The sequence below is a fragment of the Erpetoichthys calabaricus genome, chromosome 3 (assembly GCF_900747795.2).
Source record: "Erpetoichthys calabaricus chromosome 3, fErpCal1.3, whole genome shotgun sequence".
Lineage (NCBI taxonomy): Eukaryota > Metazoa > Chordata > Cladistia > Polypteriformes > Polypteridae > Erpetoichthys > Erpetoichthys calabaricus.
The window spans coordinates 3,758,079-3,785,983 of record NC_041396.2 but is presented as its reverse complement, the minus strand read 5'-3'; the positions used below and the strand labels follow the sequence as shown (position 1 = coordinate 3,785,983).

Here is a 27,905-nt window from a genome sequence, read left to right as displayed (position 1 = left end):
ACTGAACATGGACCAGAGAGAAAGCAGAAGAGAGAGTTGCCTGAGGAGATTAGAAAGAAAATGACAGAAGTCAAGTCAAGTCAAGTTGGGGAACATGCACTGGTACAGTCCATTGCTGCACCCACTACACAACAAAACAGCTCAGGATCCCGGTTGGCAACCCCCTAGGCAGACATGAGGTCCAGTCCCACCCTCCGGAAATGACCATCTATCTGCTGCAGCCAGGTGTTACGTGGGTGACCCCTTGGCCTGGTCCAGCCACTCTGGTCCTCAACAATGAGGATCTTGCGAGCTGGATCACCCTCGGGGAAACGCGCCACATGGCCGTAGTGCCGTAACTGACGCTCCCTCACAATGCAGGTCATGTGCCTCATTCGGGACTCCATGAGCAACCGCTCATTCGACACAAAGTCAAACCAATGGTACCCAAGGATTTTCCGGAGAGACACAGTACCAAAGGAGTCCAGTCTTCATCTCAGGTCACTGGTTAGCATCCATGTCTCACAACCATATAGCAAGACAGGAAGCACCAGAACTCTAAAGACTTGGAAGAGTCACCAGCGACATGAATGTCACTGCCCAGGTCAGTAAACCTCTCGACAAGGTCAACACTCCCTCTGCAAACAGACACACCGCTGATGGCCGTGTCCAAGAGGTCATTAAAGGCGTGGTTCTTTGGTTTTTATCAGAACCCTCGCAAGCCCAGACACTCAGACTCCTCACTCAGTCTCTCGAGCACCCCGATCAGAGCCTCCATTGACTCCGAGAAGATCACAGTATCGTTAGCAAAGTCAAGATCCGTAAATCTTTCTTCACCAACAGATGCCCCACAGCTGCTGGACCCCACGACCTTGCCCAATACTCAGTCCATACAAGCACTGTACAGAGTAGGAGCAGAACACACCCCTGACGAACCCCAGAATCAACTGGGAAAAACACAGAGGTCCTGCCTTCACTCTGCACAGCACTCACAGTACCAGTGTACAGGCCGGCCATGATATTCAGCAACCTCGTGGGGATCCCGTGAATCCTCAGGATGTCCCAAAGGGCAGCTCGATCAACTAAGTTGAACACTTTATGAAAATCAACAAAGGCTGCAAAGAAACTGCCGATATTTGCGTTTGCACTCCATGAGAACCCTCAGTGCCAGGATGCGGTTGATGGTAGACTTCTTAGGTGTAAAACCAGACTGTTCCGGTTGCTGGTAGGTGAGCAAGTGATCACGGATCCTATTGAGGACAACTCTAGCAAGGACCTTACCCAGCACCGAGAGCAGTGGTATCCTCCTGTAGTTGCTGCAATCCAGGCAATCACCCTTCCCTTTCCAGATAGGGACGACAAGTCCCGTTTTCCAGTCAGTTGGGATAATGCCAATCTCCCAAATGGAAGCAAAGTTTGCTTGCAATGCCAACAGGACAGCCTTACCACCAGTTTGGCGAAGTTCACCCCAGACACCACAGATCCCTGCAGCCTTTCCTCCCCTCAGCTGGTTCACCACCTGTGCAATCTCAGTGAGACTGCGGGGTCCACAGCTAATTGGAGAATCAGCCTCAAGAACCATGGACCCAGAGATATCCAATGTCCTACCCGGAGATCAGCTTTGAACAACTGCTCAAAGTAGCCAGCCCAACGGGTCACAACTGCACTGTCATCCGTAAGGACCATTCCATCAGCCGGGTGTGTGTATTGCTTTTATTCCTCTGTAAGCAGGACGTGGGTTGCTAGACCACAGATGGTGTGTCACTTGCTCACAGATTCCTCTAACAAACGCCTCTTTATCTGCCCTCAGAGCCCTCACAGCCATCCCTCTCAGTTCCCGGTACAGACCAGAGTTGCTACTGAGCTGTGCGCTGCGACTCCTCTCAATGATATCCAGGGTGCCCTGCGAGATGAAACACCTCCTTCTGGGAACACCGGGTAACACCAACACAACCCTCAGCAACCTTCAGGGTCTTGTCACGAAGGTCTCCCACATCACATTAGGATCGGGAGTCGTACCCAAATCTGCAAGTTCCTCACGCAAACTGCATGCAAACTCATTAGAAACAGCCTGGTCTTGGAGTCTGGCCAAGTCCAGGCTCATTATCCTAGTAGGTGGTAACCTGCTGGACCTCAGCTGGATCCTAAGAGTAACAACAACAAGTCTGTGGTCTTAATTCACAAACTGGGCACTTCTGTAGACCCTGCAGTTTTGCAAGAGCCTCCAGCGTCTGCCCACGAGGATGTGATCGATCTCCTTCACCGCACCACCAGTATTGGAGTACCAAGTTCAACGTGGTTCCGGGCACTGGAACCAGGATCCAGCGATTCGCAGGCCCTAAACTTTTGCAAAGTCAAGGAACATGGAGCCACTTTCACCACGGTCACCAGACCCATGAGGACTGAGACAATCCTCATAGCCAGCCCTGTCAGTGCCAGTGGCTGCATTGAAGTCACCCATGACCAGAGGAGTGTCGCCTTGTGGGCACCCATCAACTACCAAACATTATTAAAATTATTAAATAAATATTAAATAATGCATTAATCGCATTATTAAAATGACAGACAAGCACATTAAATGCAAAGACTAGAAGACCATCTCCAGAGCTTGATGTTCCTGTGATAACAGCTGCAAATATTATTAAGACATTTAAGGTCCATGGGACTGTAGTCAACCTCCCTGGGCAAGGCCTCAAGAGAAAAAATAACCTAAGAATGGGCAGAAGGACAGTGAGAATGGTAGACAAAAAGCCAAGGAAAACTTCTAAAAAGATATAAGCTGAACTCCAAGGTGAGGATCCATCATTGCTTTCTGAGTGTCAGTGGGCTCAATGGATGATAACCTCAGAGGACTCCACTGCTGAAAGTTAAGTCAAGTCAAGTTGGGGAGCATGCACTGGTACAGTGTGTTGCTGCACCCACCACATGACGAAAAAACTTGGGATCCCGGTTGGCAACCCCCCAGGCAGACACGTGGTCCAATCCCACCCTCCGGAAAGACCATCTATCTGCTGCAGCCAGGTGTTACGTGGGTGACCCCTTGGCCTAGTCCAGCCACTCGGGTACCCAACAATGCGGATCTTACGAGCTGAATCACCTTTGGGTAAATGCGCCACATGGCCGTAGTGCCATAACTGACGCTCCTTCACATTGCAGTTAATGTGCCTCATTCGGGACTCCATGAGCAACACAAAGTCAAACCAACGGTACCCAAGGATTCTCCGGAGAGACACAGTACCAAAGAAGTCCAGTCTTCATCTTAGGTCACTGGATAGCGTCGATTTCTCGCAACCATTTAGCAAGACAGGAAGCACCAGGACTCTAAAGACTTGGACATTCATCCTTTTGCATAGATATCAGGAGCGCCACACACCCCTTTCCAATGACCTCATGACCCCCCCCCCCCCAGTGCTCTCCCAATCTGTCTACTGACTTCATAGGAAGAGTCACCAGAGACATGAATGTCACTGCCAAGGTAAGTAAACCTCTCAATGACGAGGTCGACACTCTCTCCGCAAACAGACACACTGCTGATGGCTGTGCCCAATAGGTCATTAAAAGCCTGAATGTTGGTTTTTATCAGGACACTCACAAGCCCAGACACTCAGACTCCTCGCTCAGTCTCTCGAGCGCCCCAATCAGAGCCTCCATTGACTCCGCGAAGATCACAGCATCGTCAGCCGCTGAAAGAAAGCCATAAAAAAGCCAATTTGGTAAAATGCATATTAGCGAGCTACAGTGCTTCTTGGAGAACTTTTTTCAGGGATGTTGTAAAAAACAAGGCCCATTAAAGCTCATTGCATCCTTCCTAATGTGGTTTTTGGTTATACAAAAATAAACTGTTGTTGTCCTTTGGATAAATGAGAGAAATGTAGAGCTTTACGGTAAGTCTAATCAGCTCTATGTCCACAGACAAAAAAATGAAGCTTTCAAATAAAAGAACACGATAGCAACTGTGAAACATGGAGGAGGCTCGGTTATGTTTTGAGTCTGTTTTGCTGTGTCTGGCATGGGGTGCTTTGAATCTGAACAGGGAACAATGAAACCTCAACACTATCAAGACATTCTGGAGCAAACAATAATGGCCAGTATCAGAAAAGTCTGTCTCAATCACAGGTCATGGATCCTCCAACAGGATAATGAGCCAAACACTCAACACAAAGCACCCAAGAATTGCAAAGAACAAAACACTGGCTTTCTGTGAGCCACAATTTGAAATCTAGCAAACATCTATGGAAAGAACTGAGAAGTACAGTTTGGAGAAGGTCCCCTTCAAACTTGACATAGCTGAAGCAATTTGCTCAGAACAACTCGGCCAAACCACCTGTAGACTGGTCCCGTAGACAGGAAGTCTCACGGGGAGCTCCAAGAAATGCTCATGTGCAGTGATTGCATAGTCTAAAGGCTGTGCAATAAAATATTAGGTGAAGGGTTCCATCAGTTTTGTCCCTGCCATTTTCATTTGTGTTTCATTTGTGTTATTATTTTAAATACTCTGAAGTAAAGTCTGATTTTTGTTAAAAACGGAATAAAAAACGATGGGTGATGATTACTTTCGTCACTTTCAAGCTGTGGGCTCTTCTTCTTTCATGGAGGGGTTCCAAAGATTTGTACACATCTATAAGTTTAATTAAATAATTTATTCTGTTAAAAGAAAAAAAAGTTTTTCCCCTCATGTTAATAAATCAAGTCATGATTGTGAGATATGTTTGTCCCATGACTGCACAGCAGTTCCCCCTTTCCATAAACTTTTCATAACTTGTATCCCATGCTATTTTAGGAAATTCATAGTAACATATCGAGTTAAGTTATGCCTTCAAAACCAATGAACGTTCTACTTGCCATGCTTGTTAAACTCGTTGAATAGGGGCATGTGAATAACTGTTGGAGTCGAAGGGCCACTGTACACACTGCAGTCTTCAGGTTGCTCGTCTTTTGTGTCCACCGACGGAAAACGAAGATTATTTGCATCAGCAAAATCCTTAGCTAGTGTCAATGTCTAAAACAATATATAAAAAAAGAATAAATAAAAAGTTTATTCAAATGCATTATTCAATAATGTTTTTCTTTCACCTAAATTTATGACTGGATTATATGATCTGCTTTTTCAATTTAGGGTTGTTGAATTTAATGTTTATTGGGTGGAAGTTGAAAAAGGAAGACTGCAAGGTTGAGTTTTGGGAGGAGGTGAGACAGGCACTGGGTGGCAGTGAAGAGTCACCAGACAGCTGAGAAACTACAGCAGATGTAGTAAGGGGTGACAGCAAGAAGGGTGCTTGGTGTGACATCTGGTAAGAGAAAGGAGGAAAAGGAAACCTGGTGGTGGAATGAGGAAATATAGAAGAGTATACAGAGGAAGAGGATGGCAACAAAGAAGTAGGATAGTCAGAGAGATGCAGAAAGTAGACAAGAGTAAATGGAGATAAGGCGCAAGGTGAAGGGAGGGGTGGCGAAGGCTAAAGAAAAGGCGTATGATCTCGCGGGTCTTTAAAATGTCTTCCGAGAGGATCACGTACCGTAGCCTTGCTTTTGCTTTGCTTTTCAGGATTTCCTTTTATAATAGAGAGATGGTACTATTATTATTATGCAGACGTGCACAGGAGCAACAGTTACACTAAAATCCAGAATAACTTGAGCCTATTGTAGCGCACAATAAAGCCAACATGCATGATTTTGGGGTGAATGGAAGAAGAAGGGCCAAAAATGAATAGATTTTAACATGGACAATGTGGCAAATCTAAAGATCCCTAATCGAGAGCAGTGCTATACTTCCTTCACATACTAAGAAGTATGATAGTTTCAGATTAATTTCTCTATAAAAATGAAAAACAAAATAATAATATTAATACCTCAAAAATATCTCCATCACTGTAGTCCAATGAAATGATCACGTCCACTTTCCGCTTTGGATGTAGCATCAGAGGGTAGGCACAGTTTATAGCTAAACCAGCATCAACAAGAGACACAAACTCCTTCTCTATCATATTATCTATGTTTTTCAAGTTTTTATCTGGAATGAATAAATGATGATAAATAATTCATTAATGTATAAAAAAAGAGTTCTTCTACTTAGATTTAGCTGGTTAATACAGTATATTGTCAAATATTTGACATTAAGGTGGCCAAAACCACGTTGCAAGTAGTCCCATTTAGCAGATGAATTACTAAAACCTTTTATTATTTATTACAAAAAGTGACATTATTAAATACCTCTGAATGAAAGAGTGCTGTCAATTTAAAGGAATTATCCATCCAAAAAATATTATTTTTATTTGTTACATACCCTGTAGATACTTCTGGAAAAATCAGTGCACATCATAAACAAAAGATGCATTCCCATAAGACTGACCTTTGAACTGAAAATTCATTAGTCAAGAGTCCTGTCTTCCGTTCAGAAGTACAGAATTATGGGAATACATTTCCTGTTGCTGATTTTTCCTGAAGTATCTATGAATATACATAAATTGGACACTATAAACATAAAATAATTACAATAAACTTATAGAGAATACCTTAAAGTAGACAAAAGAGACATAAAAGAAACAAAAAAGGGATCAGGGAACACAATCAGGCAGATTTCTCTATGGATTTTTGCCATTGCATCACATTTGGTCACCTTTAGCTTGTATTATATCATAAACTTTTTTTTATCTTTGTTCTCCATGAAAATACAACATAAAAAAAAAAAAACATACACACACACACACATATATATATATATATATATATATACACATATATACACATATATATAGTGGTGGTCAGCTGGGGGCTGTGCCCAGTTGCAACACCTGGACGGACCAGGAGAGGGACTGTGCCTCCCTAGGACCACGAGAGGGCAGCTGACCTGCCTGGTTTGGGGGCCACAGGGTCTGATCATAGAAGCTAAACCGTGTAAGGGCCTGTGGCCACTGCCAGGGGGGCGCCCAGACGATTGTGGAGCCTCAGACGATAGCACTTCCCCAACACCTGTTTATTGTAATTATTGTGTGGAAGAATATATGCTCAATTTGTATGTGTCTATTCAGGGATTATATTTGTTCTGTGAACTTTTAAATTGTATTAATAGGAATATATATGTCATTGTTTAACAATAAGTAATGGACTGGGTTTCATGTATGTTAAATGGTTTCACACTTGTAATTTTCTTTAAGTTGTAACCAAATCTGTATCTATATATGTACTTTTTAACTATATCTTATTTATAAAAATATTTCCACAGGGGGTCAGTAGAGGTCTGTGAAGGCAGTTACTGATAAGACAATTAATAATCTCTGTAAGCAAAAACTGATAATTGTTTGCTATCTAAGGGTCATCAGACCTGAACTAACTCGTGTTGGTATGAACTAAGCAGGTTACACATTGAGTGATAGAATGGTCAAGAGGTGGGTGGTGGTTAGGTGAGGGTGGTGTGGTGGCTCTGAGGTTAGGGATCTGCACTGGCAATCAGAAGGTTGCTGGTTCGAATCCCATAAGATGCCAAAAAGGACTCTGCTCTGTTGGGCCCTTGAGCAAGGAAGGCACTTAACCTGCAATTGCTGAGCACTCTGAATAGTGAGAAAAGCGCTATATAAATGCAAAGATTATTATTGTTAGGATTTTTAAGCTATAAAAGTGCAGACTGCTTTAATATTATTAAATTATTTAATAATATTCAAAACTTTAATGTAAAGTTCTAGATTAGCATTAATGCTATTAAATACCTTCTTTTGTTAAATAAAAATATTGTGGCTTATTTTCTTTCACAGTTGTGTTAGGTGCACATGCTATGTCACATTAGATGTGTTCCCTGAGCTTAGGCACATTTTCCTTTTTATCTTTGTTTTTTATATTTTTTAATTATTATTTTTTGTATATTCCTACATCTTTTTTGTTAATATTGTTAGTTTCATTTATTATTCAGTATTTATATATTGCGTTTTTAAGTGTGTAAATGTTCCTTGAATTCTGTTGTTAGAACCCTGAGAAGTGGAGCCCCCATGATGTCACCTCTAAATGATCACCCTCCACCTTCTGGCAGAGGAGGCAGATTCACCCAGGGTGTCAATGAGTTTTGATGGAGATTAAATTTTAAGAATTGTTTTCAATTGATTTTCTGGTTTTGTGGAGATTTTGCTTCTGTTCTTATTTTTTGTTTCTTGGATTTCCAGTTGGGACTTGTTTGCTCTGGTTTACCATTTCAGGCAAACACTTATTGCTTTGTTTTACCACTTTTTCTTTAAAATTCTGATAAATGTCCTGAATTTATAAAGTATCCTTGCTGATCTTGTCTTATTAAGCCAGAGGCTGATGATTATCATCTCCCTTATAAGTTATGGACATCTTAATGTATAATTTGAACATTAAAATCCGGGGCCCCATTTTAGGTTGGTGCAAGGCAAAGCCTATCTGGGGTGTTTGTGTGCTGGTTGGCTGAGGTAAGGCTATCTCTAGGTAGGCCTGAGAAGGTCCTGGCCTGTGTTTTTGGAAGCTTTACACTCTTTCACAATGTTTGTGTCACCGGTTCACAACATCATCCATGGCTGATATCACAGAGTGTTCTGCATGCCATGCATTGATATGTCACACGTGTTGTTATAATATGCATACACATGTGCATCAGAAAGTCAAATGTGCTGTCAATAACGTGAGACTGTTAGTTTCACTACTTTTCAGACTAGAAAGATTTAAACAGGTGCTTGCTCGTTATTACTGAGTAAGTTATACCTTGTCAGGATCCTCTTAATATACAGCCCTGTGTTATTTTAAATTAACTTTTTTAGTTATTATTATTGTATTATCTTTTGTGATACAATTTTATACATTATTTTTCACCTTATTGTTGATGTCAGTGACACCCTTTACCTATCCAGTGGGCTATCAGTGACACAACGTGAGATGTTTACCGTTTCTCTCCAAAATACTAGAAAAAGTAGTCACCAGTCAGCTTCAGTCACACCTTATGCATTACAATTTATTTGAGAAATTCCAGTCTGGTTTCCGCACTGGTCATAGTACAGAAATGGCACTAACGCGGGTTGTAAACGAAATTCTGATATCCTCTGATGAAGGAAACTCAACTGTAATTATGTTGTTAGACTTAAGTGCAGTATTTGACACCATCGACCATTCTATTTTACTGCACAGAATAGAAAATGATGTTGGGCTCACAGGCACCGTGCTCGCTTGGTTTAGTTCTTACTTATCAAATCGATTCCAATATGTACAGAAATATGCTGACAGTACTCCATCATTATACACAGAAGTTCAATATGGTGTCTCGCAGGGCTCAGTACTGGGACCTTTACTGTTTTCACTTTACAGGCTTCCACTGGGATCTCTCATTAGGAAACATAATGTTAATTTTCACTCGTATGCAGATGACACCCAGTTATACCTTTCTTTTAGATCAAATGAAGTTTCTCCGATGTTGTCTTTAATTTGTTGTATTAGTGAATTAAAGGAGTGGATGAATGAGAACTACTTGTCTTTAAACACAGACAAAACAGAGATGTTAATTGTTGGAGGGAATGACGCTGATCACAACAATATTTTGTCATCATTTAACTCAGTTGGAATCCCAATTAATTTTACTGAATCAGCCCTCAATCTAGGAATTATCTTTGACTCTAGCATGTCATTTAAAGCGCTAATTACAAAGTTGTCCAAATCATGTTTCTCCCATCTTAAAAATGTTAGGAAATTAAGGCGCTTTCTAAATAAACAGGATTCTGAGAAAATAATTCATGCATTTATTTCTAGTAGGATTGACTATTGCAATGCGGTGTTCACTGGCTGTTCAAACTGTTCTCTATACAGCCTCCAGTTAATACAAAATGCGGCTGCAAAAATTATTACAAGAACAAGAAAATATGAACACATAACTCCAGTTCTTAAATCCTTACACTGGCTCCCGGTTAAGTTTAGGGCTGATTTCAAAATCCTCCTTTTAACATATAAAGCATTAAATGGCCAAGGTCCGGCTTACTTGTCTGAACTTACCATGACTTACAAACCAGAGCGCACATTAATATCTCAAGATGCCGGTCTGTTTATGGTTCCAAGGATTAATAAAATAACAGTGGGAGGTCGAGCTTTTAGTTACAGGGCCCCTAAACTGTGGAATGGTCTGCCTGTTACTATAAGAGATGCCCCTTCGGTCTCAGCTTTTAAATCCCAGCAGTTTAGCTCACCCTGACTAGAGCTGCTGATTAACTGTGCAGACTGCATCTCTGTTGTTAGTCATTAGCACTAAAAAATAAGTAACATGATAGTTATAATTGGATACTAACCCTCACCTATTCTGTTTCTCTTCTTGGTACTCAAATGTGGCACTTGGTGCCACGGCCCACCTGTCAAGTTGATTTGCCTGCATAAGGTAAAGTCATCCCTGATGGAAGATTGCAGGAATCATGGGAAAGAGGGGTCCTTTCATCGGATTGGCTGGCCCAGCGCTGTTTCAACCATGGAATGGAAAAATGGGGGAGGCAGCTAAATGGATGAGGTCTCCAGGACTCTAAACATATCCAAATCTTATTTTGTGATATCATCTACTGTTAAATTCTGCTCTTCTAAATTTTTTATTTTTATATTGTATTGAGGATTTTTTCTGTTCTGTGTATTGTATTGTATTGACCCCCTTCTTTTGACACCCACTGCACACCCAACCTACCTGGAAAGGGGTCTCTCTTTGAACTGCCTTTCCTGAGGTTTCTTCCATTTTTCCCTACAAGGTTTTTTTTTGGGAGTTTTTCCTTGTCTTCTTAGAGAGTCAAGGCTGGGGGGCTGTCAAGAGACAGGGCCTGTTAAAGCCCATTGTGGTACTTCTTGTGTGATTTTGGGCTATACAAAAATAAATTGTATTGTATTGTATGTTATTCACACTACAATTATACAATTGACATCTACATCACAGGGGATACTGTTGAAAGGGTGAGCAGCTGACAAACTGAACTGGGCACAACACATTTCGGCACTTGTCAAGAGGGCTCACTAGCATTTCTACTTGTTCAGAAGTATGGGGGCAACTTAGATTTCTCAATTTGTTCTCAGAAAATTCTATAATGGCACAGTGAAATCCATTCTCACTTGTCTCATCATACTGGTGCTGTGCTAAAGAGAGAAACACCCTGCAGAGGGTGGCAAAGGTGGCATATAATATGACCAACTCTTAGCTGCGTTTGGTTCCTCACATACATGAAACTCACCAACTGAGGAAGGCAAAGAGGACTATATAAGAGCTCAGCCATCCTGCACAGATGCTGTTCTCACTCATCCTACTCATTGGCACTTGCAGCAGTTGATTCATAGACAATTTCTACGCTCACGTCATAAGGTTATGTATGAACAGTCAATCATATATTCCATATGCGTATGTATTTGTAAGTTGAATTGTATTTGCGGAAGGTGCTGTACTGAAACATTAGACTGCTATATGGTTGAGAGACATGGACGCTATCCAGCGACCTGAGACGAAGACTGAACTCCTTTGGTACTGTTTCTCTCTGGAAAATCCTTGGGTACCGATGGTTTGACTTTGTGTTGCTCATGGTGTAACATTACCTGTATTGTGAGGGAGCATCAGTTACGGCACTACAGCCATGTGGCACGTTTCCCTGAGGGTGATCCGGCTCGTAAGATCCTCATTGTTGAGGACCTGAGTGGCTGGACCAGGCCAAGGGGTCGCCCACGTAACCCCTGGCTGCGGCAGATAGAGGGTCATTTCCGGAGGATGGGACTGGACCGCGTGTCTGCCTGGGGGGTTGCCAACCGGGATCCCAAGTGTGTTTCATCGTGTAGTGGGTGAGACAACATACTGTACCAGTGCATGCTCTCCAACTTGACTTGACTTGACTTGGAGCTACCATAGTTGAATTAAGATATTTGATAGCACTCTAAGCTGCTTTCTGAGTGTTAGAGAGAGCAAAGTTGTAAGAGAGGAAGAGTGAGAGAGACACAAGAGCAGCATTTTGTTATAGTCTTTTGTACAGAAGCCACATTTTATGGTGAATTAATTTTAAAAAAATACAAAGTTCTAAGGAGGAACGTCAGTGTGAGGACAGATGTCAAACTATGCAACTCATAAATCTGAACGTTAGTAAGACAGTGATTCCACAGCTTCTGTTCCTGGCAACTCTTTTTCCCAATTAATAACAGTATTAGCATTAATACAAGTAGTTGTAAGAGCCATTTGCTAGTTATTTAAGTTATATTAATGTTTACTAAATATTAGTTTATAATCTATGGGAGGTTCCTATAATCCCCATAAATTGAATTGAACTGGTATATTCTAACTATTTCTAGCCTCTCTGACTAAACATTATTCTCAGTTAGTGATCAGCCTTGCCAGGTGTAAGACGTAGAGGGCACATGATTTTAAACTGTGCCTTGCATGCCCTGCATGTTTTGTGTGCCAAGTGACATGAAAGACAAAGCACTGGATTGTAAGTGCTATGCCGTATGTTTAAAACGTACAGAAGAAGAAGAAGTAAAGAATCTTTAAACATAGCTTTTCTTGTAAAACTTTAGTTGTTTCTAAGTTTAGAGAAGATAGCATTTTTTTCAAATTTTTTGCCTTTTACTCTACGTGTGTAATAACCTTTTGTCTTTATTCTTGTGTGGTTTGTTTGCTTTGAATTTTCACTAAATATTTTAAAACAAACTTTTAGACTGAGAGATTTCTCTCGGCACACATGTTACCCGTGCTTGAACTCGCATTACACGCCTGTGGCTACAGTAGTCATGAGTAGTAAGTCTGATATGTCCAGCACGTGACTTTCCCCGAAGCACCCATTGTGTCATCAGAAAGTTTCTGAATATAAAATACAATACAAAACAATTTATTTTTGAATAGCCCAAAATCACACAAGGATTGCCACAATGGGCTTTAACAAGCATCTGCCTCTTGACAGCCCCCCAGCCTTGACTCTCTAAGAAGACAAAGAAAAAAAGGAAGTGAAAAAAAGGAAGAAACCTCAGGAAAGGCAGTTTAAAGAGAAAACCCTTTCCAGGTAGGCTATGCGTACAGTGGGTATCAAAAAAAGGGGGTCAATACAACACAATGCACAGAACAGAACACAAGTAATACTCAATACTAGGACTGAATATGAATATGGTGTGATTTTGTTGTACCTAACGGTTGAGGTGTACGTGATGAAAAGAAAGGAGCCAATACTGTACCCGGTGGGCCCTGATGTTGTATATAAATATGTCCAACATGCAGGACTGTCATTTTATAAATTGTGGTCTGCTGATCAGGTAGCAAAAGATATCATGGATGCATCTTCTTGTGCAATGCATTCTTCCTCAAAAACATATGCCATTATCCAAGTGGTCCTTTAGTATAGTATAGTATAGTATAGCATAGCATAGCATAGTATAGTAAAGCAGTGTTTCCCAACCTCGGTCCTGGGGGCACACTGTGGCTGCAGGTTTTTGTTCCAACCAGATTCCTAATCAGTGACAACACCTGATAGCACTCATCTCATTTAATTAGCTGGGATTATTATTTTTTTTATTCTACATTCAGAAAAGCAGAGCAGAATGATTTTTTACATTTATAAGACTTCTTCTTTTGCTATAGATTTAAATACTTAACTGTCTTTTGTTGATTTCATTATATTTTGCTCTTTCTCTGTGCAGTTTTTCCCCTTCGTTGTATCTTATTAATGACAAATAAAAATGAGCAGAGCAGACTTGCTGGCAAACAACACTGAATCATCAAAGGCTGCAACTACTTTACTGTCAGACTCACTAATTAGTAAATAATGGATTAATTAAACAATTAAAACACCTAGAAATGTAGAATGAAAAAAAGAATACATTATTCCCATATAACTGTTTGGTACATTTTAAAATATATATAAATAAATATTGTCACGCTAGAGCGCATGGGGACAATGGCAGGGTACTAACCTCTCTGTCTTTATTTTCTCAGAAAAGACGAAGCATCGCCAGCGTAATCGCAACCGGGCGACTCCAAGAAGCACAACACTTCTGGGTCCCTTTCTTTCCTCTCGTCCCCCTTTGATGACGTCAGCTACCCATCCACCACCACGCTTCCCCAGTATCCCACTGTTTTGATTTCCGGTCCATCTCCATAAATTGTTCGTTCACCTGCCCTTCTATGTCTGATGATTTATAATAATTATTTTGACCTTATTTACAGTATACAGGGCCTAAAAACCCCAAATGTTTATGAGTCGTGGTCTCTTTTTTCTACAATATATATATATATATTTTTTTTTACCAAACGTATTTTTCTAATTTCTATATTGTTCCCAAAACACAGAACTTGGGAAATAACACATCACTTAATTAGCCCAGGAGTCCAATTAAAAACAGAAGCAGGTGGGAACAAAAAACCTGCAGCCACAGTGTACCCCCAGGACTGAGGTTGGGAAACACTGTAGTATAGTATAGTATAGTATAGTATAGTATAGTATAGTATAGTATAGTATAGTATTGTATAGTATAGTATAGTATAGTATAGTAACAAGTGGAAACAATTTCCTTACCTTGTTTTTTGAACCACTGGCAGCCATGAAGGTAGTTGTAACTCGTTCCAAACTTCCAGTTCAACAAGGCGTCTTTTGTCTTGTTTAAGAATTGTGAAAACTCATTAACTGGAAAGTCACAATGGTAAAAAATAAATAAATATAAAATGAAAGCAACAGGGTAAATAAATTACAAAAGGCAACACTGCCTTCCCAATAACATTTGGCCATCAGTTTGTTCATTTTGCTCTCTGGACACCACCAGTGGTCAGCTCATGACAGAAAGCAGCATGTCAAGCAGATTTTGCTGTTCTTGGCAGACACGGGGCAGACCCTGATGCGTACATCGGCACATGTTGGAGTGACGATTATATGGCTGAGAATGTGGGTGGTTGCCTAGGAAGTGTATAATGTTTATGAGGATTATTATTTTTACCAAACCTCAATACTAGAAAAGGTGGGACAGCATGTAGACTACTAATACAAACTGGGCGGCTGTGATTTTTAATTCTTTTTATCGTGGATTAAACTGAAAACAGTAAAATGACAATAAATGCAATGCTTTCCCATTATAAATGTATTATTTTATTTGTAAATACATGCTTATTCCAAATTTGGTACTTCTAACACAAAAGAATACGGCACTGTCAGACGATAAATGTCCTGGAATGTTTAAGAAACACCCTTACACAGGTTCTTGGATACAAAAGTAGCATCCATGAAAGGCCCAGTTGTTTGTGATCAAGGACGGGTTTAGGTGTCACCAGTCTAAAAACCTGATTGATTGAATAATGTAAAAGTCAAAGAACAACCCTGCTCAATGCTCAGAATTAAGGGCTTTCACCCTGAAGAGCAGAAGTGTCAAACTTGGATCCTGGGGGGCTGCTATGGATTCAGGTTTTCATTTCAGCCACTTTCTTTATTACTAACCAGTTACTGATGCTAGTAGAACATACTGTGTTTCCTTAATTTCAATTGACTTGCATTTTCATTGTTTTACTTTTTACTTATCAAGCAGCCAAACAATAATGAATGCAAAGTGAGCCAAAAGATGAACTGTGCTTCAAATCATCCCATAGATTTTCTGATATTCAAGTCAGGGGGCTGTGACGCCCATTCCAGAACATTGTACTTCTCCCTCTGTATGAATGCCTTTGTAGATTTCGAACTGTGTTTTGGGTCATTGTCTTGTTGGAATTTCCAACCCCTGCGTAACTTCAACTTTGTAACTGATGCTTGAACATTATCCTGAATAATTTGTTGATATTGTGTTGAATTCATCTGACCCTCGACTTTAACAAGGGCCACAGTCCCTGAACTAGCCACACAGCCCCACAGCATGATGGAACCTCCACCAAATTTGACAGTAGGTAGCAGGTGTTTTTCTTGGAATGCGGTGTTCTTCCGCAATGCAAAGCGCTTTTTGTTCTGACTAAATAACTACATTTTTGTCTCATCAGTCCAAAGCACTTTCTTCCAAAATGAATCTGGCTTGTCTAAATGAGCATTGGCATACAACAAGTGACTCTGTTTGTGGCGTGAGTGCAGAACACCCTGCCATACAGATGTGCTGAATTGTAGAACGATGTCCAGATACACCATCTGCAGCCAGATGTTCTTGCAGGTCTTTGGAGGTGATCTGTGGGTTGTCTGTCACTATTCTCACAATCCTGCTCATATGCCGCTCCTGTATTTTTCTTGGCCTGCCAGACCTGCTGGGTTTAACAGCAACTGTGCCTGTGGCCTTCCATTTCCTGATTCCATTCCTTACAGTTGAAACTGACAGTTTAGACCTCTGAGATGGCTTTTTGTAGCCTTCCCCTAAACCAGGAGACTCAACAATCTTTGTTTTCAGATCTTTGGAGAATTGCTTTGAGGATCCCATGCTGTCCCTCTTCAGAGGAGAGTCAAAGGGAAGGAAGCACAACTTGCAGTTGACCACCTTAAATACCTTTATATCTCATGATTGGACACACCTGTCTATGAAGGCTTAACAAGCTCATCCAACCAAGTAATCAGTACTGAACAGTTACATGTATTCAAATCAGAAAAATTACAAGGAGACCCACATTTGTGCACATCCAGTTTTTCACATTTGATTTAATTTCATAGAACTAAATACTGCTTCACTAAAAATCTTTGATCGGAAAACACCCCAGTACTCAGATGCTCTTAGGAAATGAAAAACATAGCACTGTTGTCATTTTTGTTGAAAGTAGAGTCAATTATTATGCAGGGTGAGAGGGGTTCCCAAACTTTTTTATATGACTGTATCTATGTCCCCAAGCCTATGTTCCTCGGTGATGATTCAATGGATTCTCAATTATCTTCTAATCCGCCTATCTTGGTATCATCTGCAAATTTAGCCAGCTTGTTACTTATATTCCTATCCAAATAATTTATATTTATTAAAAACAGCAGCAGCCCTAACACTGCCCCCTGCTGGACACCACTCTTAACATCAACCAATTCTGATAAGGCTCCTCACACAATCACCCTCTGTGTCCTGTGTCTGAGCCAATTCTGCTCCCATCTACACTCTGAATACCCACTTGTTTTAGTCTGATGACCGACCTCACTTAAAGAACAGGTGAATCAGGCTGGTGTTGTGTTGATGGGTGCAGAATTGACTAAAACCGTATGTCATGACTTCTCCTGCATCTTTGAAGTAACCCAATATGGAATTCAGATTAGTTAATCTATGATCACCCTCCACAGACAGTACATAACATGTTAATCATTTTCCTGTTATTGTCAGGTTTTGGTGTTAGGAATCTGGGGAATTGACATCCAGAACTGTTTCATTTTTGGACTTTTTGACCCATTTGTCCAATTTCTTTTTATTATTTTTCTTGTTCTAACCATTACGTTTGTTTTGGCATAGTCAAGAGCATTTTGTGTTGACCTTTCCTTTAGCCATGGCCATTGTCACTGCACTCTTTGCCAGTCACATGACGTGGATGTCAGGTAATTTATTATGTTATCTTTTCCTGCCTATATAAGATAGTGGCATTCAGCTTCAGGATTCCAAGCATTTGGATTCACTTCTACAAATAAATGCCAATGATAGTGTTTGTTGTATGCAATTTAAAGAAGTTATTTTAAGGACATAATGCAAAATTATTTTTGACTTGTGTTATGGCTCTATTAGTAACCAGTCCTGGCGTTTTGTTTGGTTTTTTTTTTTTGGAGGGGGGTTCTGCCCCCTGCTTTCATCTTAATTTATATACTGATCCCCATATGTTTTTTTATATCCTTACGTCTTTTTCTCTCAACTATATTTCCATATGTGCATTGTAACAGTTGGATGGCTGACATGTTAAAAGTGTTAGAAGGTATGCTACTGATTGTATTTTTATTTACCACAGTGCAATTTGAAAAAATCATAACTGCACAACATTAGGAAAACAGCAAATACATTACCGTTTGCAAAAGTCTCCTCTATCTGGTTCATGGTATACTCAGTGATCATTTTCATTCCTGATGAGAGATAAAAATAATAAAAAGAATTAAATATTCCTAACCTTTACTACAGAAGCAGGTCTGTCATACAGCTGCTTACATAAACAGTGGATTCAGAAAATATTGAGGCCACCTCACGTTCAGAATCAAAATTTGGTATTTTGTTGAAGTCCCAAGTATTCTTGGGTAAGTCTCTAAATGCTTGGCACACCTAGATTTGGGTAGTTTATCCCATTCTTCTTGACAGATCTTTTCCAGCTCTGTTAGTTTAGATGATAAGTGTCTGTAAACTGACATCTTCAGGTCTCTCCACACATTTTTAAACCTGGGCTTTGTCTGGACCACAAAGAGACTCCAGTGCTGTCTTGGCTATATGCCTCAGGTCATTGTCACACTGAAAGGTGAACGGTCATGCCAGTCTGAGGTGGTGTGCAGTCTGGAGTAGGTTTTTTTCAAGGTTTGGCTGCATACATCTCCCTGGCCCTGCTGCTGAGAAGCACCACCTCAGCATGATGCTGCCACCACAATGTTTCACCAAAGGGGTGTAATTAGACAGTCCATGTGCAGTGCCTGGTCTCCACCAGACCTATTTTTCAGAGTTCTGCCCAGAGTTTAATTTTTGTCTCATCAGACCAGAGAACATTTCCCCTCATGTTCTCACAGTCCTTTAGAGTGGCTTCCATCTATCTCCTTAACCATAAATGCCTGTTTGATGAAGTAATGCGGAGATGGTTGTCTTTCCTACAGGATCTCTCAGAGATCTCATTCAGAATTTACTTTAAAATACTAGTAATCGTTTATAAAGCCTAAAAATTCTTCGTCCTATATTTTGGAATCTCTGTCCCCTTACACTTCAAGTCGTAACCTCAGATCTTTGAATGGCTTAAAATTACGAAAAGCCAAGCATAAAAGAAGTGGTGAGGCAGCCTTTTGCTGTTATGCACATAAATCTGGAATATTTTACCAACTGAAATTTGCCAGGCTAGTATTGTGGATAATTTTTAAAAAATCAGGATTGGTCTCCCCTAGACTTTCTCATATACTCAGATATGGGGATATTTGAGGAGTAAACCACAAGACAATGATTATATTTTTATTTTATGTATATTAAAGAACCATCAACAACAAACCAAATCAAATTAATAATATATTGAACAATTATTATAAAAGTAAAGTTTACTTTAAGTAAAAGTAAATTGGCCTCTGCAGCTGCATAAATAAAAAATTTGCCATGATAATTTTATTTTGGCCAACAATTCAGGTAAATTACCATTTTCAATAAGCGGAAGTCGGTCAAAAGTTGCAAGAGACTTTAGTATTGGTGTAATATAACACTTGTACACAAAATTTTGTGTATGTAAAATAAAAACATTCTGAAATATATATGTATTGCCATTTGAATGGAAAATGGAAAACTGAATTTGAAACAAATCAACCACCACCCCTGAGAAAGAGAGCTAGGCCAGCAGTGTAAAACTTTATGCTAGTAAAAATAAGTAAAGTAAATAGATAAATTAATAAATGAATAAAGATAAATGGAGTAAAAGAGGGGAGAGAACCTGCTTCCTCAATTTAATGCTTATTCTAAAATGTTATTGATCAGATCCTGCCAGGTTTTGAAAAAGTTCTGCACAGATCCTCTAAGTGCGAATTTGATTTTTTCCAATTTCAGATAATATGTAACATCAGTTAACCACTGACTCAGAAGAGGAGAGTTAGGTTTCTTCCAGTTGAGCAAGATAAGTCTACGTGCCAATAGTGTAGTAAAGGCAATTACAGTTTGTTTGTCCTTCTCCACTTTAAGCCCCTCTGTGAGCCCACCAAACACAGCTGTTAGTGGGTTAGGAGGTATTGTAACACCAAGGCTGTCTGACAGGCATTTAAAGATTTTGATCCAGAATGATGTTAATTTGGTGCAGGCCCAAAACATGTGACCCAGTGAGGCTGGAACTTGATTGTAGCTTTCGCAGGGTGGATCTTGCCCTGGAAACATTTTGGACAATTTTAAGTGAGACAGATGTGCTTGATATATAATTTTGAGTTGAATAATTGTATGCTTTGCGCATATGGAGCTTGAGTGAATTCTGTGCATATCTACTTTCCACTCCTTTTCTGAGATGTTGAGTGAGAGATCCTTTTCCCATTGTCCTCTTGGATCTTTGAAAGTGAGGGACTGTAAAATGGTTTTATATATTATGGAAATGCTGTTTGAGTCCTCAAGACTGATCAATACTTTCTCTGGCATAGAGGGAGGTGGGAGGTGAAGAAAATCGGGCTGGTTCTGTTTAACAAAGTTTTGAATTTGAAGGTTGTAAAAGAAATGTGTTGCTGGAAAGTAACATTTGGAGTGTAATTGTTCGTAGGATGCAAAGACGTTGTCTATGTACAGATTTTTAAGTAATTTAATCCCAAATGTTTTCCAGGCATTAAAAAATGCACATGTTTGAGAGGGTGGAAAAAGGTGGTTCTTATGTAGAAGTGCCACAGATAAAAGCACGATTGGGTTGTTAGTATATTGGCGATAACTTGTATTTGTTGGCATGCAAAGCAAGGAGTATAAAGAAGTACTGTAGGATTTTATTTCTATTGCGGACCAAGCTTGTGTATGTTCATCTATCAGTGTCCATGTCCATGTTTTTATAGTTTTTATATTTGCTGCCCAGTAATAAAATTGAAAGTTAGGTAGAGTCATGACACCTTCCACCTTAGGTCTTTGTAGGATTGCCCTTTGGATATGTGGATGTTTTGAATTTCAAATAAATTAGGTTATGGTTGAATCTAATTCCTTAAAAAAGATCTAGTAATGTATATTGGAATGTTTTGAAATAAAAAAGAGAAGCTTAGATTAAACAGGCATTGAATATTGGAAGCTAAGTGACTTCCTTTAATAAATCCATTTTGGTCTTGTGATATTACCGAAGGTAGCACTTTCTCCATCATTCTAGCTAGGACATTGGAGAGTATCTTAACATCATTATTCAGAAGTGAAATTGGTCTGTACAATGCACATTGTAATAAGTCATACTTTTTTTTAGGAAAGATGGAAATTAAAGCGTTACCATAATATGATGTGAAATTATCAAATTTTTAATATTTTTGAGGAAACGTTTCAGGTAAAGTACCACTTCCAGTTAGTGGAAATAGCTGAAAAATTCATAGAAATCTATGTTTTGTACCTAATTCTTGTAAGCAAAATTTGGTTAACCTAAGTGAAAATGTACTCAAGTTACATAGACACACAGACAGATACACTGACATAATTCCAAAAATGGTATTTTTGGACTCAAGGAGGTCTAAAACATCAAAATTCATCAAAATCTCGAAATCTAATTTTTGGACGATTCTAATACTTTCTCTATACTTTGTACGTATATGAGAAAGTAAAACCTGCTTAGAACTCATTACTTTAGTTTGGCTTTTCGTAGTTACATTTCTGTCTTATTCCTAATAGACTACATGGGCATAGAATTATCATATCGTATTGACAATCGATTCAAATCCCCGTTATTCTCTGCTCTCTTTTCTGGTTCTTCTAAGGTGGTGGTCTGTGCCACCACCACCTGATCAAGGCACCATGCAGCCCCTTTTGGTGATGGATTTAAAGCAGGGGTCACAGCTGTCCATGAGACCAAAATCATCAATTACTATCATGTGAACCCTGAAAACAAAGAGGACTTCTTTACAAATATTTATGTTAGGTAGAATACCAGTAGGGGTTGGGAGGTCTTTTAGGCTTTGGATGCCCTGCAGATTTTGTTTTTTTTTTCTCCTACCTAACTGGAATTTTTTTCTTCTTTTTCTGTTCTCTTTGCAATCTAACCTTACCTTTTGCCTTTGTTACTTATTTTTTTAAATTATTGCCTAATCTTATTTGTTGTTCGGTTCATATAACTTTATTTTTGTCGTCCTGTAAATCACTTTGAGCTACACAGTCTGTATGAAAATGTGCTACAGAAATAAATGTTGTTTTTGTTGTTGTGCAAATCTGTTAGGATGACCATAAAGGCCATTCGTACCCAGTTACTCAGCTTTGTTGGATTACCAACTCTAGGAAGACACCTGGTTGCTCCAAACCTCTTCCATTACCCAATTGTTGAGGCCACTGTGCTCCTAGTAAAGCTTTAGAAATGGTTTTATCCCATTGCACTGATCTGTGCCTCACAACAATGTAATCACGAAGGTCTACAGAAAGTTCCTTGGACGTCAAGGCTTGTTTTTTGTCCTGACATAGTGTGAATTGTGGGACAACCTTGGCCTACTAGCGAAAGCTCTGAATAAAATCTGGATTGGGTCAGAGATGAACTGGAGAGACTCAGATAACAAAATACTAAAACTGGCTTGTGATGATGTAAGTGTCAATTTGGGAAATTTAAAAATGTGGCCATTAAAACCATTAACTGGTTTTAATGTCAGTTAAAGACTATACCACCTTGTGAACTACAGCACAGTGAATTGACAAGTTTTCTGACAAATGAGAAAAGGGAGCTGGTCTTTTGGACTGTTACACTTTGAAATAACCAACTGAAGGGAAGTGGCAAGACACTTCAGAAGGGAAAGACACTAGTGGAACAAAAATATAATCAATGAATGGGACGATCTCAGCACTGGGGCACAAAATATTTTTTATAAAAAACAATAAGATTTTTCATACAGCAGAATCATCTTGAAGTTAGAGAAGGAAGGTCTGAATATGATTCATTACTGCTAGACTTCTGTAAGAATACCATTTTTCTATTAGATTTTACATTTAATCTTTAATTTTGCATTTTATTCTTATGCTTTACGAAATACAAGAAACATTTCAATATGAGATTGCTACATTGTTCTGGTCTCAGGTGTTATCATAAGGGTTTCAATATAAGGCTACGGAGGGTTAGGGTGAGATAGTCCAGGTTGGACTGAGGATGAGCCTGGCAAATGAGGAAACAAGAGGCTGGTGTTAAGTGTATTAGCGCTTTTTTGTTTTCCGAATAAAACAAACACTCACAATTTTAAAACCCAAAGTGCAAATAAGTGAAGTACAGTGTTCCTTCAACAAGTAAATAATGTATTAAATGCAGTATTCAGTGGAGATTAAAAACAATACGTAAATAAACAATAAATATTTCCATAAAAACTCAGTGAGGTTTTTCATCTTATCACCTCTGCCAAGCGTTTCATGTTGCAATATTAAAAATATCAGAAGCCATGATTCTGAATGTATTTTTAAATAAAATACAGTGCAATAGTGGAAGACCAAAACGAGTAAATGCATAAGACATCATTAGGTACAGTACCTTGTTCAACTTGACCATGTAGTGAGTCAAAAATGAAATCCACAATGCCTGGATCTGGAGAGAGACAAGGTAACATTGAAACAAGTTTAAAAGATGAGTGTCATAAAATGTTCATAACCTTCATTTTATGTAAGAGCCATTTTCCTAGTTCTATAAAATTCATAAATATCTTACTAGATGACAATGCATAATCTATGGGAGATTCCTATAACTCCCCATAAGTAGAATTGTATTGGTATATTCTTGCCATTTCTAGCAGCTTTGAGTAAACATTATTCTTCAGTTAGTGACAGTCTTGCTATGTGTAAGGTGTAGAAGCATACAGTTTTAAACCATGCTCGTGCTTGTGCACGTGACCGTGCTTGATGGCCTACGGGGTCTTTGAGTGTACGAAGTAACACGTAAAGATAACGTGCTTATTTAAGCACAAAGCCATACGCTTATAGCGTACAGAAGAAGAATCTTTAAGTATAGAAATAACTAAAATTCCTCAAGAAAGATTAAGTTTAGACAAGATACATTTTTCTTTTTTATTGCCTTTTATTCTACGTGTGTAACTATTTTTTCTTTTATTCTTGTGTGGATTATTTGATTTTAACTTTCACTAAATATTTTTAAAACAAACTTTTGGACTGTGACATTTCTTTTGGCACGCGTTTTGCCCACGCTCGACTTTGCCTTATACTTTGGTGGCTACATTTTATATTGCACTTTTTTGGTAAAAATGTTCCCATAGAAGTTTTAATAAAGTAGGTCTATACAAATATATGTATGTATACATATATATATATATTTACATTTAGAGCATAGGCTGTTACTTAAGTAGTTAAGTAGTTCAGGGTCTCTTTGACATCTGAATAAAGTCTCCTTAATCTCACTAGTAAACATAACTGGATGGGTCACAGTGCCCAAGGAAGGACATATAACTTTTTTTAAATAGTTATTAAATATTATGAGTATTAAGAATGCAAGTATACAAACAGTTGCAACTGGTGCTTAGCCAAAAAAAAGCTATTTATGATGTCCAACCTCATGACATAACTATAGTCAACTATAATATCTTCCTCTTAATGCTTACTAAAGAGTGCATCACATGGGGTTCAAAAAGAAACTAAAACATTCATCCATTTTTTGCCTCTTATCTGGGTCCGGATCATGGAGACAGCAGTGTAAGCAATGATGCCCAGACATCGACATCCACTTTCCCACAACTTCCCTCAACTCTTCATGGGGTTCATACTGAAGCATTCCCAGGCCAACTGAGAAACATAATCCATCCAACATGTCTGCAAGATCTCCTCCTTGTTGGACATTTTTGAGACACCTACAAAGAGAGGCGTCCAGGAGACTTTCTAATCAGATGCCCGAACTGCCTCAACTAGATGCTTTTGATGTGGAGGAGCAATGGTTCTATTTTGAGCTCCTCCCTATTGTCTTCACATCTCACCCTATCGCTAAGGCTGAACAAGACACTGTAAGAAGGAAATTAATTTCTGATGCTTGCATTCATGATCTAATTCTTTTGGTCTCTACCCACAGCTCGTAGCCATAGGTGAGGGTAGCAGCATATATTGACAGGTAAATCGAAAGCTTCACCTTTCAGTTCAGCTCCCTCTTCATCATGATTGACCAGTAAAACATTCACATACTGTAACTGAGGAAGTTGCTCAAATCTACATGTCAATCTTGTGTTCCCTTCATCCCTCACTCGTGAACATTAATGCAAGATACTTAAACTCCTGCACTTAAGATAGAGGTTCATCCCCAACCGGGATTGGGCACTCCACCCTTTTACAGCTGAGATCCATGGCCTTGGACTAGGAGGTATTGATCCTCATCCTGACTGCTTCACACTCTGCTGAAAACTGCCCCAGTGTGTGTCTAGGTTCACAGACAGACAAAGCCAACAGCACTACATCATCTGCAATTAAAAGAGATTCAATCCTTTGGCCACCGAACTGGACCTCTTCCACTCCTTGACAACACCTAGAATTTCTGTCCAGAATCAGTGACAAAGGGCAGTTTGATGGTGTCCCACACTCACCAGGAATGAGTTTGACTTCCAGCAAGCAATGTGATTCAAGCTTTCACTCAAGATGTACAGGGAGTGAATAGCCTACAACAGCAGGCCTGGTACCCCATAGTCCTGAAGCACTCCCACAGGACATGGTTGTATGCATTTTACAAGTAAATAGAACGCATTTAGACTGGTTTGGCATACTCACATGAATCCTGTGAGTATAAAAAGCTGGTCTAGTGTTCTGTGTCCGGGACAAAATCTGCATTGTTCCTCCTGAAGCTGACATTGGAACAACAGTCAGATCCTCCTTTCAGGAACCCTAACAGAGGCCTTCCAAGGGAACCTGAAGTGTGTTTAATCATCCTAAAGTTGGAACACACCCTCCTGTTCCCTTTCCACCACCTCAGTTTGCTCATCCAGAGGCACTATCCCTGACCTCCATGTAATGTTTAGGAGGTGTGTTAGATAAGACAGCCCAACAACATCCAGAGCCTTTAAGAACTCAGGGTGAATATCATCCACCCCTGAAGCCATGCCACTGAGGAGTTTTATAACTACATATTTTTTTTGGTTGCCTTTAGTAACGCACACTTCTCCCTAATTCAGACACAGCTTCCAGCATGATTGTTGTCTTCCTTCTCATTAGCAGTCTGGTGCACAAAATGATTCATGCATTAAGTTTTGGGGGGACTTGAATTACCTTTGAGTTTTATTCCACAATCCCCTACACCCCATAGTGTGAAGAATGAATTCAAGCTCTGTGTGAGATTGAAGTATGCCAAACAAATGCTGGAAGTTTACAACCCTCAAGTGCTGAAGCCTATTCTGCTCGTCCCTATTAAGAAACCAAAAGTAAGCATCTCAGCATATGCCCAAGAAGCTAACATGAAGGTTCCAGACAATGAGAGACAAAACCCATAATGGCATCGTTCATGGGTTGACACAGCTCTTTATGGTTTCTCAGTAGATGATATGACAGAAGACACCACCAAACAAAAGGAACTCTATAGTACTCTAGAGGAGACATTAACTTCTTACAGAAGGTTCATTTTGATCATACACTAACACATAACAAGAGAAAACATACATTACTGAAAACAAAGACAGACCAGCATGGCGTAAAGAATTATCTCTGGAGTATCATTTCTTGGCTGATCAAGCAATTCTATTCCAGCACAACTTGTGATATATTTGGAAACACACTGCACAAGTTTTAAGAAATGTAACAAAAATTTGAAAAACCACTGCCTACTACTAGATACACCCTTTCAGTAAAAATAATCTTCTTATTAAAGAGATTTACTTTTGGCTTGTGGCGAATGGCTCAGGCCCTTGCCTGGCCAGGATGCCCCTATAATTTAAGGTCAGGGCACCACGGGTTGAAAACATGGAAGCTCAACCCTGCTGGGGCCCGTGGCCACCACCAGGGGGTGCCTGGAGAACTGCTCAGCCTTTGTTTGCAGCACTTGTCCACAGACTGTTTTAGCTTACTCCCATGTGTGTGGATATACTATATAACTTTAACAGCTACTGAGAGATGGATCCCTGACTTCTCAATATCACCATCAATGAACAAAAAAAGAATGGAAAAAAATAGATGCTTACCACAATCAACATTAGTTTTCCAGAGGTCTTTTACCTTATCTAAAAAAAGAAAAGAAAAGAAACAGTCATGTCATTAAAACATTGAAACAATACAGACAAGAACAGACCATTAAGCCCACAAAATCTCACCAGTGCTATCTAATTAATTATTCTAAAATACCATTAATTTGAGTTCTGAAGGTCCCTAAAGTCCTCTGGTCCACTACGGTACTTGGTCACTAGGTAGTCTTTGTTAATAAAAACTTTCTAATGTTTGTGTGAAATTTACCTTCAACCATTTCCCAACTGTGTCTCTGTGTTCTGGATGAACTATTTTTAAAGTCAGAGTCTCAATCCACTGGACTCATTCCTTTCATAATTTTAAACACTTCAATCATGTCACCTTTTCAATAAGACAGCATCTTCCCGCACAATCCCTAAGGTGATTCTAATCATTAGCACCTTATCTAGAACATCTGATTCTAATGTGATGGATTTGGAGTGGTGGTAAAGTTAGGGGTGGACTTACTTTTTCCATGTGACAGATCTGCATATTTGTTAGATTATGAGAATGAATATGCTATATCAATTTTATATTGACTCAGGTAGGTCACCTTTATCTGTAGGCACTATTTGAATGAAGATCTCTTTACCTGCTCAAATCTGTTGAAAATGTCCATGGGGTGTAATTTTATTTTTCATATGACTGTAAACACCTTCATTTTATACAAATATTTTTTTGTTGTCAGGCTCTCCAAGCCAAGGGGTTTTATAGTTTCTTCTTCTATTGGAAGACACTTGGAAGTTTTGGGACATTTAAACTTAACTTTGAAGTTTCTGCCCCTTTAGCACTGGGTAGGCCAAAGCAGGCCTGTAGGGTTAGATGTCAAGCCCACTGGGGTGAAGGCTAATCTAGGCAGGCAAAGGAGGCCTGGCCTGGTTTGTGAAGGCTTTTGTATGCCGCATAACCATTTTGATATTGATTTGACTCCAATTCCTGACACCAAGGCCTCCAAATAAATAACCCTGCCCCCAGCAATAAAACTAGTATTTCTTAGAATATTAAGGTTTATTAACAAAATAGGTCAACATATAATCAAAAAAGGCAAT

General features: G+C 39.5%; 1 protein-coding gene across 6 annotated transcripts in view; it reads right to left on the bottom strand.

The window, feature by feature from the left end:
- Window positions 1-27,905, bottom strand: part of LOC114647647 (cytosolic phospholipase A2 gamma-like) — a 131,815-nt gene that overhangs the window by 33,314 nt on the left and 70,596 nt on the right. For 3 of the 6 annotated variants that reach the window (XR_007934568.1, XM_051925413.1, XM_028796255.2), the window contains exons 9-14: window positions 26,817-26,855; window positions 23,192-23,245; window positions 17,877-17,933; window positions 14,475-14,582; window positions 5,829-5,989; window positions 4,822-4,978 (exon numbers count right to left, since the gene is read on the bottom strand). Coding sequence is in view for 5 of the 6 variants with exons in the window: in XM_051925413.1 (XP_051781373.1) it covers window positions 4,822-4,978; window positions 5,829-5,989; window positions 14,475-14,582; window positions 17,877-17,933; window positions 23,192-23,245; window positions 26,817-26,855 (576 nt within the window). In the remaining variant the exon portion in view is untranslated. The remainder of the gene's footprint in view (window positions 1-4,821; window positions 4,979-5,828; window positions 5,990-14,474; window positions 14,583-17,876; window positions 17,934-23,191; window positions 23,246-26,816; window positions 26,856-27,905) is intronic. The other 3 variants (XM_051925414.1, XM_051925411.1, XM_051925412.1) reach the window with 3 other exon arrangements.